The sequence below is a fragment of the Watersipora subatra genome, chromosome 2 (genome assembly GCF_963576615.1).
Source record: "Watersipora subatra chromosome 2, tzWatSuba1.1, whole genome shotgun sequence".
Taxonomy (NCBI): domain Eukaryota; kingdom Metazoa; phylum Bryozoa; class Gymnolaemata; order Cheilostomatida; family Watersiporidae; genus Watersipora; species Watersipora subatra.
The window spans coordinates 15319059-15335514 of record NC_088709.1 but is presented as its reverse complement, the minus strand read 5'-3'; the positions used below and the strand labels follow the sequence as shown (position 1 = coordinate 15335514).

The 16456-nt window shown below is 34.4% G+C and overlaps 1 protein-coding gene across 1 annotated transcript; it reads left to right on the top strand.

The window, feature by feature from the left end:
* The first annotated feature begins 4009 nt into the window (after nt 1-4009).
* On the top strand, nt 4010-15536 carry LOC137386840 (cleavage and polyadenylation specificity factor subunit 5-like). Its single transcript, XM_068073006.1, has 6 exons — nt 4010-4160; nt 7873-8073; nt 8585-8648; nt 10692-10857; nt 12382-12496; nt 14645-15536. Exons 1-6 carry the CDS (start codon nt 4081-4083, stop codon nt 14664-14666), a joined length of 648 nt encoding a protein of 215 aa, XP_067929107.1. The 5' UTR covers nt 4010-4080; the 3' UTR covers nt 14667-15536.
* Nucleotides 15537-16456: the final 920 nt, after the last annotated feature.

Sequence of the window (16456 nt, the reverse complement as noted above, 5' to 3'; positions counted from 1 at the left end):
GGCAAAATTAGTACAACTTTTAGCTTTCTAAAATACTAGTTGGAAACGAATGAGGCCATATCAAGTGATGTCATGAGATGTGGCAGTAGAAAATTACTAGTAACTAACGAGTCATATTAAAAATGACAAGAATTTGAGAAATTCAGAAAATGCAAAATTTGTTGAAAGTATGTCAATATTTGTTTTATAAGTTACCAAAGAGTAAGACTCACTCATGTCTGCAAAGTAAACATTAAATGCGTACACATTTAATGTGTACGCATTAAATCAATACTTTATCAGTTCTTACCAAAAATTGACTTATGGCAATCTATCAAAATAACAATAAACCTCAATCACCAACTCAACTACATGCATTACCTCAGCCACTTGCCTGCTTCCACAGCAAATATTAACACAGCAAATATTAACTCTTGCACTACAAAATATTTGGTCATTTAGACGAAATTAAGGTGCGCTGAGAAGGTTTTTACTCGGCATTTTCGCCATTAAAGCTAGAGATTTTGCCATAGAGCTTCTACTTTTAAAGTTCTTTATGTAATCAGCAGAAAATTCTGCACAAAAATCTGCATTTGACAAACAAAACCCGTGTTTGATATTTTAGTACTTTAGTAAAAATGTCTATAAAAGAAAGACACCATTTTTACAGTTGAAGCGTAATGCAGACCCACATTCTTTAATATAAAAATACAGTTGTAGAAATTACTTTAGGTCTCATGTTGAAAAATTTCACTCGCAAAAATACATTTAGGTCTGTTTACATTTTTTTTTCGACTATCCCAGGCTGGAAATCAAAAATTTGGAAGTCATGATCTTATGCTGTGATCTCTGAGTAAAAGTAAAACTAACTGGTTCGGTTTTTTAGCTAAATGATAATCCATTATCCTAAAGATATTGTTGCAAAATTGTGTGTGAATCTGTTAACTCTGTGATCCACCATCAATGTTCTATTATAAATCTGAAGGCGAGCCGCTATGAAGGTTTTCTGTAGCAAAAGAGTTAAGGCTGATATCATGAATACAAAACAACAAATATAAGGATGACAATATAAGCATAATAATAAACTTTTTTTTTTGGATGACTAGCCTAACAATGTTACATTTGTTCGCATCGCCATCAAAACGGCATAATCAAGCTTAGTGCCCGTGCACAAGCAAACCATAGAACTATACTATATTACTGCATATTATATAATATTGACCAATAAAATATAAGCAGTGATATCGTGGTTTCGTGGAAATGTGTGTGCCTGGCAAAATTGGACAGAGCTGAGATTTTTGCCTCAGTCCTCATCCAATAACATATTTGTTTAGTTAGGATATCACTGTTCGGGAAGCATTTCTGTCAATTCAGTAATAATCATAAATACAGTTAAAAGAATGCATTCGTGTATTTTGCCTCAAGTCATGTTTCTTATTAAAATAGAGCATTGAGTCAATTCGTCTATAGTGAAAGAAGAGATTCAATACAATTTTTATTGGTAGAATATACAGAGTCAATTCAATGCTACAGTAAGTAAAAAATAACAGAGAGTCAATTCAATTCGTTTGTGAGTTGAGACTTAAGGCTTGCTGAAACAAGTGGAACTTGAGTGACCATCTCTGATTGTTCTTCCTATAATTGTATTTCTAGGCGTTGAGACTTTGTCAACCATCAAAATATAAAAGTGGCACAAACACTAAATCTTGGCAAGCAGTACCAAATCTATAAATAAATTTGTTCTTATTGGGGTGAGACACCTTACTCTTAAAAAGTATAATTTTATTGTTCATAGAATAAGAGATTTGCAATAAGTAAAAGTTAAATTAAAAAATTAGCACCAGCAGTTGTATGTAATAGCAGAGTTCAAAAATAAAGGCTTGCATAAAGTAGCTGACACAATTGAAACATTTATTTTTATCAGTGTGGTGAGACCATTGCTGGTAATCAGCAATTCGACATATAACAACAAAAATAAAGCAGAAAAAAATATTAAGCTGGCTAAATTTCCACCTTGCAGTAATTCAGTTAAAATAAAATTGTTAGCATAAAAACTTATTAGTGAAAGAATACGTTAATAAATTTGTGCTAGGCTCAACTGCATTAACCTATTTTCTTACATGACTTGACTATATATCATATTTATTTACTAAGAGCTCTAGCCAAAAGTCGCAAATAACGTGTAGCAAGTTGTGATTACGTAAGGCAATAGAATAGCGATGTCAACAACAAAAAACAATAGAGTAAACCCAATTGGTAACACTTTAGCTACACACCAAACTCAAGAACTACCACTCTGTAACAGATAATCAGATTGTATGATTCTGGGAAGTAAAACTATAACTATAACAGTGAACAGAGCCTCATCCAGAATGATTTTCTGGTACCAAGCTCATAAACTGGCCCCTATTCTAAGTAACATGCGCTTTGTAAATGATAGCTTTAAAAAGTTATACGAAGGCATGGATACAGTCAAAAATAATTAGAATATACATGTATTTTGTAAAAGACGAACAAACAAAATAGAGTATTTAAAATACCACAGTACTAAAATAAATTACTAGGTTGTGCTGAAAATCAACATCGACCTGTTATTCAGAAAACTGCAAAGCACATTGAACTTGATGATCTCAGTGAATCCAAACGTCATTACGACAAACAGTTGATACAAATAAGTGACAACCAGAAAGCATGTAAGAAAGTTTCAGGTGCACCACTCGTACTTTCTGATTCAAGATATTGTGAATCTTAGCTCAGATCTCCTTTAAAATCTGCCAACCACAGCTTCAACCAAGAACATCTAAGCATCTAGAGAACAGGCATATTAAGCAGCCTAGGTATATATAACATCAACTTCCTCTCATATCTTTATCTCCTTCTGTCCCACCTCTCTCACTCTCTCTTTGCTTCCATCTCTTTCTTTTCTTCACCTCTTTCACCACCTCTGCTCTTTATCCTGTCTTTTTCTGCTCTCTCATTTTTTTCTTCTCTCTCATTTTACCTTCTCTCTCATTTTTCTTTTCTCTCTCTTTTTTTCTCTTCTCGCCCTTTTTTTCTCTCTCTCCCTTCTTTTTCTCTTCTCTCTCATTTTTCTTTTCTCTCTCATTTTTCTCTGCTTTATCATTTCTCTCTAAAAAAGTTTCTTTCACTTTTCTTTCCTCTCAATTTTTTCCTCTCCCTGTCCTCTTTCTCAGCTTCCTTTTTTCTCCACTCTTTAACTCTTGTCCTTCTCTCCTTTCTCTTCCTCTCTCGCTCTCTATATTTTTTGTTGAGCTATATCAGAAAATCTGCAGATGATCCCCTGCCGGTGTAAATATTTTAGAGAGAGTTTCTTACATAAATTTCTTGTTTTGATTGCTTGTCTTGTTTTTGATTGTTTTGGTTTCATCAATGATATACAGCCCCCATGATATGGGGGGCTGTATATCATTGGTTTCATAGATTGCTTACATAAAATCACATAAACTAGCATTTGAGGGCAAAGGTAGAACTTGAGACAACCAATGATATGGGGGGCTGTATATCATTGGTTTCATAGATTGCTTACATAAAATCACATAAACTAGCATTTGAGGGCAAAGGTAGAACTTGAGACAAAAACATTGATAACATTTGATCGGTAAAAGTTGATTGAATAAACACCTCGTTTTACATTACTATGTTGGCAGCATGTTCTATTGGAATTCCCATAAAACTGCAATGAAATCCAATGAATGCTATAAATAGAAAGTGTCCGAAAAAGTTTTTTCACCGATGCATATACAAAACTAAAAGTATTTCGTTTGTAATTGCTAAAATTCAGAATGGTCTTTGCAAAGAATCAAAATCATTCTAGCAAGAGCCGAAGAGTTACGGAGCGCATTACACTTCAGCAAATGCATTACTGTAAAAGTATTTTATAAGGTTCGGGTTTGCCCAACATTTCGACCTTGACATGGCAAAACTCTAGGAATAGGCAAGAACAATTTTTGGCGGTCTCAGCGTGATGTTCTAGTAACATACATCTATGGAAAGTTGAGGCCATAGGCGCCAATAGGAGAAACTCCATCTTTTTAATCGCTGTCGCACCATTTACAAAATACTCTTCATTCGTTTCATAAAATGGCTACGGCAAAAACTGGGTGGCCAAGAACGACTTCCTTACCGTATGGTGCAACATCAGCAGATAGAAGTGTTCATATGTAAGCTATGTTATTTTGTATGTGATTTTTTATTTTGCTAAGATCACGCCGAAAAATAAACGTATACACTGTCGCTACTGACTTTACATGCAGGCCTGCCAACTCTCACGCAATCACCCCATGAAAAATGAAATTGCGTGGGATTTTTTGCCCCAATTTCCACAATTTTATATATACTATCATTGATACATCAATTGCCCCAAAACCAAATCTCAAGCATTGCCCAACTCTTGGGTTGGCACGCCTGTGTACATGGCTGAGACAAATTATATTGATGTATTGTTTTATCGTGTATGTTAATATCAATTATGTGGCAATATAAATTAGGTTCAGTACCTTTCAAAATTAGGTTTTACGCAAAAAGGTAACACTTCACATTAGTATTTCAAAACGATTTTTGGTGCGAACAAAAACGATTGTTTTGAGATTCATCATTTTTGAACGTGTTCATTAAAAGCTGATTTAGTGCCAGAAAACGTTTTTTAATTATGTGAGTTCAAGTCATAGATATAGTAAACGCATAGATATAATAATTCATAGATATAATGTTTAGTAGATCTATGGATTATTAGGTCTGTGGTTCAAGCATGTAAACCTAGAGCTAGTACACAGGTAGATGCATCGGAAGTGCGCTGAACGCAAAAGAGCTTATTCTCGTAAGATTTTTCGTAATAGGAAAAAGACCCAAACCGCGCAGGTTCAGATCATTTAAAACTTTAGTTTTTTGCAATGCAATTGTCTGTACTGCATTACTACACAAAGTTTAGTTCAGTTGGCAGGAAATTTTGCAGTTTTGTAACTATTTTCTATTCAAAACAGACACGTTAAAATGCAAGAGTTGGCAAACCTTTCAACTTACGTACATTTGACACAAGATGTGCATGTACAAGGACAGAACCAACACAATGCTCATCATTTCTGTCTGCTTGAATATAGTTCATATTTACACCTGATTAGGTTCATCAGAGTGAACAGTCAAATGAACAGGTAGAGTTCATAATTGAAAAAGTGGAGGTTTCACATTTGCTATTAGTGTGGACTCCGAACTTGTCATAGTATGCAGAATGAAACCTTCACTAACAGTAAATAATTTCCATACTTACATGTAGGCTGTATTGGAATTAGCTATGGAGTTAGTTAAACAGTTAACTAAACTCGTATATAAGCATTTAATGTGAAAGCTCATACAAAAATAATAGTATATAAGAACTGAGTACAAAACACTATATGTATTTTACTATTACATAATTGTGGCATGGGTTTGTTTTAAATGCTGCTTAAATATGATTAGCTGTAAGTTAATGTTTTCTAACTTGAACAAATTTTTAGCAATAATACACTGATTGTTAATACCCTGAAGGGTGATGATACACTAGCCACATCTATACTGAGGACTTCTCATAGTTGAAAATTCTATTGACATCACTAGTTTAAAACTTTATTGACATCACTAGTTTAAAACTCTATTGACATTACTGGTTTAAAACTCTTATTACATTACTAGTTTGAAACTCTATTGACATCGCTAGTTTGAAACTCTAATTACATCACTAGTTTGAAACTATTGATGTTACTAGTTTAAAACTCTATTGACTTCGCTAGTTTAAAACTTTATTGACATTACTAGTTTACTAGAAATTCCCCTGTCATACAGCCCACGACCAAAGTGATATTGAAAAAAAGAAAGGGTACTGATGGTTAAGAAATGCAATATTAGCAGTCAAATGGCACTGCAGTGCAATAGGATAACTGCAATGGTAGCTGTAATGTACTGAGTATGGGTGTTATTATATACAACAAACAGCAATAATGAAAGGAAAAAATTATATGTTTATATCTCTCCCCTGCAATAGGAAAAATGCAATATTAGAAGTAAAATGCACAGATATTATTGGAATAACCAATATTATTAATATAGTAATACAGTAGTAATAGAAAACCAATGCACAATTTTGTTTACATTTTGAAATGTCATAGCTAACAATATCAAGAAGTTGTGATATTTATATAGATTTTTAGAAAATCTATTTAAAACTATTCAGAAAAAATAATAACAGTAACATATTGCCCATCATCGATGTTGTTAGTGTGACTATAACACTTCAATAGTCATCCAAACTTATAATTAAATATTGTAATAATCTCATAAGAATCGTTAGAAAAAAATATCATCGTCATTTCCTTCACTTTCACTTCTTTGGACATCAGTTAGAATACCAAAGTACTCAAAAGTGTCCAAAATGTCAGTTACTTTGAAATCGGCAAAAAAGAAACGATTATATTTCAGTACTTCTACATTAATTACAGAAACCTTCAGCAATTCGACAATGCTATAGACTGGTGAAATGTGCACGTTATTTTGTGGTGAAATGCGCACGACTTAATGGTTCTATTCTCTGTCGCTCGGCGTTTCGTTTGCCGGTCTTAATTTTAATAAAAATAAGGCTTGGCAAGTTTTAATAACGATTTTCAGCCAAATTAATCTATTTGTGTATAATCCGATCAGATGGGTAAGTTTTAAGATATTGTTGACAATTTACAAAGACTTGGTAACATATTTAAATAGGTTTTTATGTGTTTCGTATCGTTATTATACTTACACGTCTCCACTGAAAAATGGTTAAATTTGTTGATAAGATTTCGGTACAAGGGTTTGCGACGTTGTTGATGAATAATTTTCGTAAGTTGCGTGCACATGCATTCATCATAAAACTCTCAAACATTTGCTCCGCTCGTGTTTGGTCATGGGAAAACTCTATTGACATTACTGGTTTAAAACTCTAATTACATCACTAGTTTAAAACTCTAGTAACATCACTAGTTTAAAACTCTATTGACATTACTAGTTTAAAACTCTATTGACGTTACTAATTTAAAACTTCAATGACATTACTAGTTTAAAACTCTATTTACATCGCTAGTTTAAACTCTATTGACATCACTAGTTCAAAACTCTAATGACATCATGAGTTTAAAACTATTAAAATCACTAGTTTAAAACTAATTACATCACTAGTTTAAAACTCTATTGACATCACTAGTTTAAAACTCTAATTACATCACTAGTTTAAAACTCTAATTACATCACTAGTTTAAAACTCTATTGACATTACTAGTTTAAAACTCTATTGACATCACTAATTTGAAACTCTATTGACATTACTAGTTTAAAACTCTATTGCCGTCACTAGTTTAAAACTCTATTGGCGTCACTAGTAATAGCATACTGTCTTTGCAACTACTGATTGGAATCATAGTGTTTGAAGCTATCTAGCTGTTTTCTTGACTTAGTACTTCACTAATGCTCAGTTTTGTTGAAGTATTCCGACAAAACTACTGAATGTCTTGGATTTGATTGATAAATAATTTTAAATACTCATATATGATGTGAATTCAATTTAACATACCAGTTTGTATAGAATCAAAATGAGTTAATGGCCAGTCAATTCAAAGTCAAAACTGTCTAAAGATAATCTTTACTTTTGTTCATAATAAACTGCCAACAAGCTAGTTGTTCCCTTTCTTACGATGACCTCCATAAAGATGAATGGAGCATGACTTAAAATTTTTGAAATCGAACAAATTGTGGTATATTTATTGCTTGTCTAAGTATAATCTACAAAATACCACTTTTTTCACTTTGCTTTTTCATCACCGTTTTAAGATAAATCAGAAACATATGGCTTACATACTTGTTGTTTTATACTCTCAGATACCCGCTTACCAATTACACATTTGGAACAAAAGATGCTCTGGTAGAGAAAGACCAGAGTGTGCAGGCTAGATTTCAGCGGTTGCGTGACGAGTTTCAAGAGCAGGGAATGCGACGCACAGTCGAAGGAGTTCTTATTGTTCACCAACACAATTTACCTCATATCCTTCTGCTTCAGTTGGGCACTTCCTTCTTCAAACTGTAAGTAGCCGCCCTGATTCTCTTTCTTTAGGTCATTGTATTCATGTGTGGTTTTTAGGATTTGCTTTCAAATCTTCAGACGCTTGATAAGCATTTTACAGATTCCAAAATCTTATATTACTCAGAGAGTTGCAGAAAAGGCGTCATTTTATAAACTCGATATGTGTTATATTGAAGTCTAGCCTATCAACTGTTTCGTGACCATTTGCTTTGACGCATTAAGCATTAACTTCTAATATGAATTGTGTTATCAATTAAAAAGGATAGTTTTATACTTAGAAATATTAGTCCGTGGCCAGTATCTTAAAATATCAACTCTATCACTCAGTATTTCAACTACGTATACCAGTTTGCAACAGTTTAATACGCAAGAAATGTCAATTAATCAATTCTGCAGCTCGCTGCTTGAAGCAAAGTCTAGAATGTTGTTTGATAATAGAGAATCATTTTCTATACAGTTTAGATGTGTAGATTCAACCTGCTTTGACCTACTCATCGATACTCTTTGTAGACCTGGTGGAGAGTGTAAGCCTGGAGAGGATTGGACTGACGCATTGAAAAGACTTTTAACCTATGTAAGGGGTCATAATTCTCAATATATTGTCATTTGTAAGAGTACATAACTCCTGACATATTATGGAATGTGAAAGGTGATTGCATAAATCTTCATATATTATGGTGTAAGTTTTTTTTGAAAAAAAGGTAAAATCTGATTCTCAAATATTTAAGCTTTGCACCCGGCGCATGCCGTCACACAAAAGCTGAGTTTTTAACGTACATGTAAGTGCAATCCTAAGCGCAATTTTTCTGCGATATTCTGTTCTAAGTTTCAGTGCTTGGCTTTTTGCAGTGGTCTAAAAATTTCTATTTCATGCAACTGTTGGGAATCACAGTAAATTTTTGTTATGGTTTTGCATAAAATGTCATGGTCACGCATGCTGCGTGATATTTCTTTAAATAACACCCACAATTTTCATTAAAGGTTGACTTGCAACAAAATTCACATTACAGTTATTTGGTATCAAACGATTCACCATGTCTTACTCTGTTGTGTTGTAAGTGCCAAATGTGTGGAAATGTGATTACAAGCTCTTAAAAGCTCAAAAACGAAAAGCGGCCGTAGATTGGAATCTCTTTATTTCGATGACGTAGTCATGAAATTTGGTTATCGTCTTGTCACGTATGTTCTCACGTGAATTGAAAGGCCAATACAAAGCTCAATATAAAACTTATCGTAGTACTAGTTTATGACAAACACTTCGGGTTTTACCGAAGACCCCATATCAAATATAGATGCTCGCTACTTTACAGTTTTGTTTCGACATTATCTAATCGTCAAGTCGTTCTCTGATCATGTGACCCAATACTTCGCAAATAATTTTTGCAGCACTTTTCGATTATCACAGTTTACAATTGCAATTACCAACAGACTCGTCATGATTATCAGACAATGATATGTACTCCTTGGAGCTAAGGTTAAAAAGTTTAGCGATTTTTTACGGTAAGTTATAAGATATCAGTGCTAAAAGTGACAGCATTACAATGACGATAAAACAGACGCGTAAGAACAATAGACATAGTTTTATTGAATGCGTGAAGTATATTTGTGAAAATATTTCGACGAATAAGGTTGCAAGAAAGTGTAAACAGAAACCATCTCTCACAACTACATCACATTTGAGCCATTTTGGAAAGAGAATCCAAACTACGGTGGTCTCGTGTAGCTGCGATTTTCTGTTCGTTTTTGAGTTTTTAAGAGCTTGTAATCACCTTTCTACAGATTTTGCACCTACAACACAACATAGTAAGACATGGTGAATCTTTTCATATCAAATAACGGTAATGTGAATTTTGTTGCAAGTCAACCTTTAACAATGCTGTGATAAGCAGCATCGTAAATGAGTGGAATTAGTGAAGTGTTTAAATTTACGGTATTCTCTTTTGAGACAAGAGATTTGTGCACAGAATCAATGAGAATTGTTATGTACTAATTATGATGTCATCAGAATGTACCAACTAACCCTGCTCGAGATGAGGACGTTTGATTAATAGTCAAGTGTGACATAACTCCAAATGCATTATGGCTGTTTCAAGGGTGGCATAATTCTCAATGTATTATTGTTTTTTTAAGGGTGATGTAACTCTCAATGTAGTATGGCCTTTGTAAAGGTGGCGTAACTCTCAATATATTATGGTTTTTGAAAAGGGTGGCAATAACTCAAATGTTTTATACATTTTTAAGGGTGCCATAAGTCTTTTATTCGTTGTGATTTGTAATCTGTTCATCTGTTGTGGTCACAATATTCTAATTTGTGCAAAAGCCTCACATCTCTACTGTATTATAGCAGATTCTAGCGTAATTCTTTCTTTTGTACACTTGTTATAGCCTTGAGTCTATCCTAATGCATCGTTTCTAAATAAAGTCTTACTGACACAGGACTTCCGTATAATATAACTATCTTGATGTTTACAACCACATCCTAGCATGTTTCTCAGGATGTGGTTATTTTTGTAGTGAATGTGATTTTTTAGGCTCTGAACTTCTCAGCCTAGAAATTCTCTTTTTGTTTACTAATAGAAAATCTTATCTAACTGAGATTATGTTGGTCTGGTCATAGACCTTGGGCAGGTCAGAGGCACAACCAATGGAATGGAATGTTGAGGATTTGATAAGCACGTGGTGGAGACCCAACTTTGAGCCACCTCAGTATCCCTACATTCCTGCTCATATAACTAAACCGAAGGAGACAAGAAGGATGTATGTTGTTCAACTACCGGAGAAAGGTGACTTTTATTTCAGTTTCCAGATAAGCTTTGTTGAGAAATGTCCAGAGCTTTATAGTTATGGCTTTATAGCTTTGATAATACACTCTTACTGACCAAGTACATGTACCACATTCCTAGTCAAACCACTAATTAAGAAAGCCTTGTAAGGCCTCAATCATTAGGAAGTGTGTGAAGGGCATAGAGCTTTCAGAGTTTAAACGTTAAACATTGCGAGTCCCTTCTCCTGACTGTTTGTTTTATCGTAATAACGCAGCACCAAACTTTTTGCCATTTATTTTGGCTAACAGCAGAGTTGGTCTTCTGATCGTGATTAGGTATGAACAATTTTCAACAAAATTTTCTTATTGTCTTATAAACTAAATACCAGCAGTGCTTTCCAGATTTCTTTGATTCTGATTTTAGTGGCACCCTAGTTACGCGCTTACTTGGGGATAAGCCAGAGGATGGCTCATGCAAGAAACGTTCATAAGAATCATTTTTCTCATCTGGTACTGTAAATAGCTCAGATCGATTTGAATCGCTCTTGAGTGGGTCATGCAACAACAGAGTGTCATGAGTATTTGTTTTTGACAAATAAAAAAGTTGGGTGATCTCATGGAACACGTGATTTGGTTGTTTCACTTTGCGGCTGTGATTATCTGCTTGTGTTATAAACAAATGCTGGTTCCGTATTTACAGACATTACATATTATTAACGTATAACGTTAACACCGTTGCTTCAAATTCATTGCTGGTTAATTGCGACATGCATTGTTATGCTGCGGTTTCTGTTGGTCATTTCACAGACGATTTTCAGATGCGTTTTACTCTTATTATGGTGCATGAGTATTTGCAAGTTTTGGCACAATCTGGTACCAGTGAAGTAGCATTAGAAATATCCATTAGAAAATATATTGTTTCTTCATATACTGTCTCACAATGTGTCATCATATATTCCATTGATGTTTCACCGTATGACATATATTATTACATTATATGTTTCTCCATATAATAGCATATATTACTATGATATGTTTTTCCATATATAATATTATATATTTCTACGTTATTCTGTGAGTTTTAGCGAGCCCTTGTACTTCGTATATCAAAAACTTGTAATATTTTTGAATTGAAAATTTTACCATCTGTTTACCATAAAGGGATGAATTTTCCAAGTGCAATTTTTATAGAAATGCAAGTTTTATGCAATAAAAGGTTATAGGCTATAAAATAGGCTATGCACTTACATATGCCGAGCTTTATTTGGCAGTTGAGAGAATCGTAATGTGACTCTCTTGTGACCTTCAAAGACAATAGCGCAGGGAATTATGTTTGTGGAATTCCTTGGGTATTAAAATTCCATGAAAGCACAAACTGCCATCAAACACTAAAAGCTGTGGGTAGATGCCAAAGATCAGGAATCTTTGTGATTGTTTTCAAAGAACATACCGCACTAATGAACCAAGATTTCAAGCCAGTTAAGTAGCTTTCATTGTTCTGCCTATCTACAGTGTTTATTTCTCGATGTATATTCTATCTCAGCCTTGTTCGCTGTGCCGAGGAACTACAAGCTGGTAGCTGCTCCTCTGTTCGAGCTCTATGACAACGCTGCTTGCTTCGGTCCAGTCATAGCGAGTCTTCCCCAGGCCCTTAGTAGGTGAGTCGAGTCGGTATATTATTGACTACATAAATATGTCATAACTTTAATATCTAAAAATGCAGATACTCAGATAACAATAGATAGCAAGACGACAGCTGAAACCTGCTGGCATCAAATGCACAGATATTGTGAGTTAGGTTGCTCAACACTTTCATTACCAAATTAATTTTTTTTGGCCTAGACAATTAAATGTTTGGTAAAACCTAGTATTTGACAACGACGCGTACAAGTTATCATAACTTTTGAACTAGCTGGTTTATAAAAAAATTTTACACTGACTGGTGCCATAAAAAGGCAGCAAATGTATTACAGGATGATCTCCCACACTTTTTCAGCCCTTTTCGCTACTATCGTGAGTAATCAGTCGAACGTGTTTCGAGTCTGACGAGTTATTAATATTATCATAGCTTATGGCATTATTATTATTATTATTATTACTGCGAAAAATAAAATAGTCACCATCGCTAGTACTATTATTCAATAGATAATCATCAGAAGTATATTGATCTACAATTAGTGAAACCTGCGTAGCTGTAATGCGATTGACACTTGAGAAAAAGAATTTACGATAAAAATTAAAAGTTTGTGCACACTGAAACTAAGCTCGGCGTGGGCTGTGAACATGTTCTGTTGGTTCAATGCAGGCAGATGATTGCTTACTTTCGTTTAAGTACAGATGCAATAGGCTAATTAATGAACGTGTTCTACAAAGCCTACTAAAGCTGCGCCACGCTGCTTGGGTCATTCACAAACGCTCAGCCGGGCTACACTGGCCACACTACATGGCACGTAGCACACAATGAGTTGATAAATATAGCCTATAATTAAAGGAGTTGCTTCATCTTATTATTTCACGTAGGATGTACTGTAACCCGACTTGTTTTTATCTTCATTGGTAAAGATATGCTGCAGCAAGGTCATGGTGCTGAAACAATTGTTGTGAAGGACCTTCACCCGTGTAAGCATCGGGAACCAAGCTAGTCTAAAAATATTTGTTTCCCAATTCTGATTTTTAATCTAAAAGGTCTTAGACTAATAGCTCTCTTTATCATTTGCTCAAACCGCTGTCAATTTATGCTCATCTCACAACCTGAGTCACACACAATAGAAATGAAGCTATGGAAATATCTGCCATGCGCGGGGAGAGCACAAAGTGGAGCATGAAATACTCTGATTTGAACTGTTCAAATCAGACCCGGGCATTGTAAGGCCTGCGGGCCAAATACAGCACACGATCCTGCTCTGGCCAGTCCGCGAAGGTTTGTCAGAAAACCTTGTCAGTCACCCTAACAAACGCAAAGGTTTGTTAGGGTGTGTCAGAAACCCTAGCGGCCGGCATACTGGCGTTCACATCGCTGTTTACAAAAGCTATTTCTAAGTAACGTCGTAAACCAATCAAATTAATTCTTGCACAGGATGTTAGACCAGAAACTTCACTTCCATTTGTAACAGTTTTCAAATATCTTTATGTATTTCCTTCATTATAATAGCAAATTCTATTAGAACGACATCACAAAGAAATCTATACGACTCGTTCGTTGGTAGGTCATAAATGATTGTGATGCAAATGAAGTATTTTATGATACGAACTGTAATTTTCCAGTGTATTTCAATTCATGAAATGATGATGAACATGTGCTCAATGAATATGATACTACTATAAATATTTTTACGAGTTTTTAAAATCGTATGAATTTTTATAGTTTCAGCACGAATAATGGTAAAATACTGTTTTTTTCTGTTTGATGATATTTGTGGGCTGCCCGACCTTTTTTACTAGGGTTTTACCAAATATCATTGTATTATGAGCACATTTAGATATATTTAATGAAAGTTTAAATTAAGTTCACTGAATAAATTAATTTTTTATAAAACAACTTCACTCTCGCATTATTTAACAATAACACATACTCTTACCAACTTCTGTAAACAATACAATTTACTTATTTCAATGTAGATTTAAAATTAATAACTTAAGTAGATTTCAAACATCTAGTTCGACCCTCCACAATGTTTTCTGCTTTTCATTTGACCTCTGGAGAAAAATAATTGCCCACCCCTGGTTTAAATGATTGCAGAGAGAATTAGGATTCAATCCTCGGTGGAAGACATTTGAAGGATTTAAATCTGTTGTATGTTTTACAGGTTTAACATCATGTACTCTTGAAGCTGTACATATTTGAGCATCATTTGGCAGCAGATGAACAAGTGAAACATGAACACACAAGTCACATTGTACATAATTTATATTCATATGTTGACATTTCTCATTCTTTCATGGAAATAAAATGTTTATGTAATTCGTGTGCTGTATTTATTTTGCATCGCAGTCTGTAGTGTATTTAGAACAGGCATGATTTTGTAGCCTTTGCATTGCAGTTTGTATTAAACCCTTCTCTTTTTATTATTCATGTTAGTTCATATTTTTCCTATGGGACGTAAATCTGCTATATACATGTAGGCGTCAGTACTGTTTTTGACAAGTTCGGTGTGTTTGGTTCAGCGATGGCGTTAGTATACCACAGTTTGTGCACATGTGGTTTACTAAGCATGTACCACTGTTACCATTGGTGTTCACTTTGGAGAAGGTAATGCGATGTTATCCTCACAGCATGTTACCGTTGGCTCCATATAGGATGGCCCATATGGAGCCAATGGTAACGTGCTGTGAAGACCTTGGAGGAATTCAGAACGTGGAGGAACCCTTAAAAAAGAAAAAAGCTCATTTTCATGTCTTGCTTACCTCTCTGCTAGTTGAGAACATGGACCTTTGAAGCATCTGAAAAAGACTAGTCCAGAAAGTGATTGGACTGTTAGTAGTACTTATAAACAAATTTTGTTTTTAATAATACTTTTACTAATGATCTTTTCATCGTACAGAGAGCATATTTCCTTGAATGTACTCATTATTTTTGTCTTATGTACATGTAAATCAATTGTTTGCAGCATTTTTTGTATTAAAGCCTCGCTGTGTAGTACACATTGCAGCACTTCTAGTCTGAGACTGAAGAAGCTGACCCAATAAAAATTGGAATCTCTAAAAACTTGCATGAAGTATATTTGCACTGATGAAAGATGCGTGATTGCTAACATTTGCCAAATCACAATGCCAACTTTCACAACAGTGGTAGGTTCATACCTCATTATTAACTATGAAATGCCAATTTCCATAGACCTATTAACTACGATATAGTTAATAGGTCTATGGCCACTTTCATCCTGGCATGTTAATTTGATTTTGTGATGTTAAATATCAGTGGTCAATCCACAAGTGAAGCGTATGTATTTATTACAGACGAACAATCAGTTTTAAACATTCTACATGTATGTGTGTTTGCAAGTTTCCATAGTGCGCATTTTATTATAGTATAGGTAACGAATTAAGAAAATTCCAAGTTTCCAGTTTTCCTATAGTTTACTCATCCTTACATTTAATGTGAAATGGTTTTGCAGGCACATCAAGGTGTGTGAAGCTGCATTCCAAAATGTGCTACCAAGAATATGAGACTCCAGTAGATAAGCTACATTCATTAAAGTCCAATTTTATTGGATTGATACATGGAAAACCTGTTGAACCTATTAGTGTAAGTGCTCACAGGTGCTAATGCCTTATAATTAACTTGCCAAAACACTGAAAGTCTTGGATCGATGCACATCTAGCTGAAACTAATTTCTTCTTTATGCACAACTGAAGACTGTCAGTATTACCAGGTCAGCTGCAATTTATTTAAACCCACTCACTCATGGCTCAATGGTCTGCTTAGCCGTATAAGCTCACACCTATATTTACTATAATAAGAGCAGTGTCTGTCTGAAGTCAAGCTAAAAGCATTAGGAAAAAGTATTTCCACACATGGGAATCAAACCCAGGCCATCGTAGTGAAAGGCAAGCACAGTACCACTATAATACCACGCACCATTTGATATAATTATGACAATATTGATTACTCATGAAGA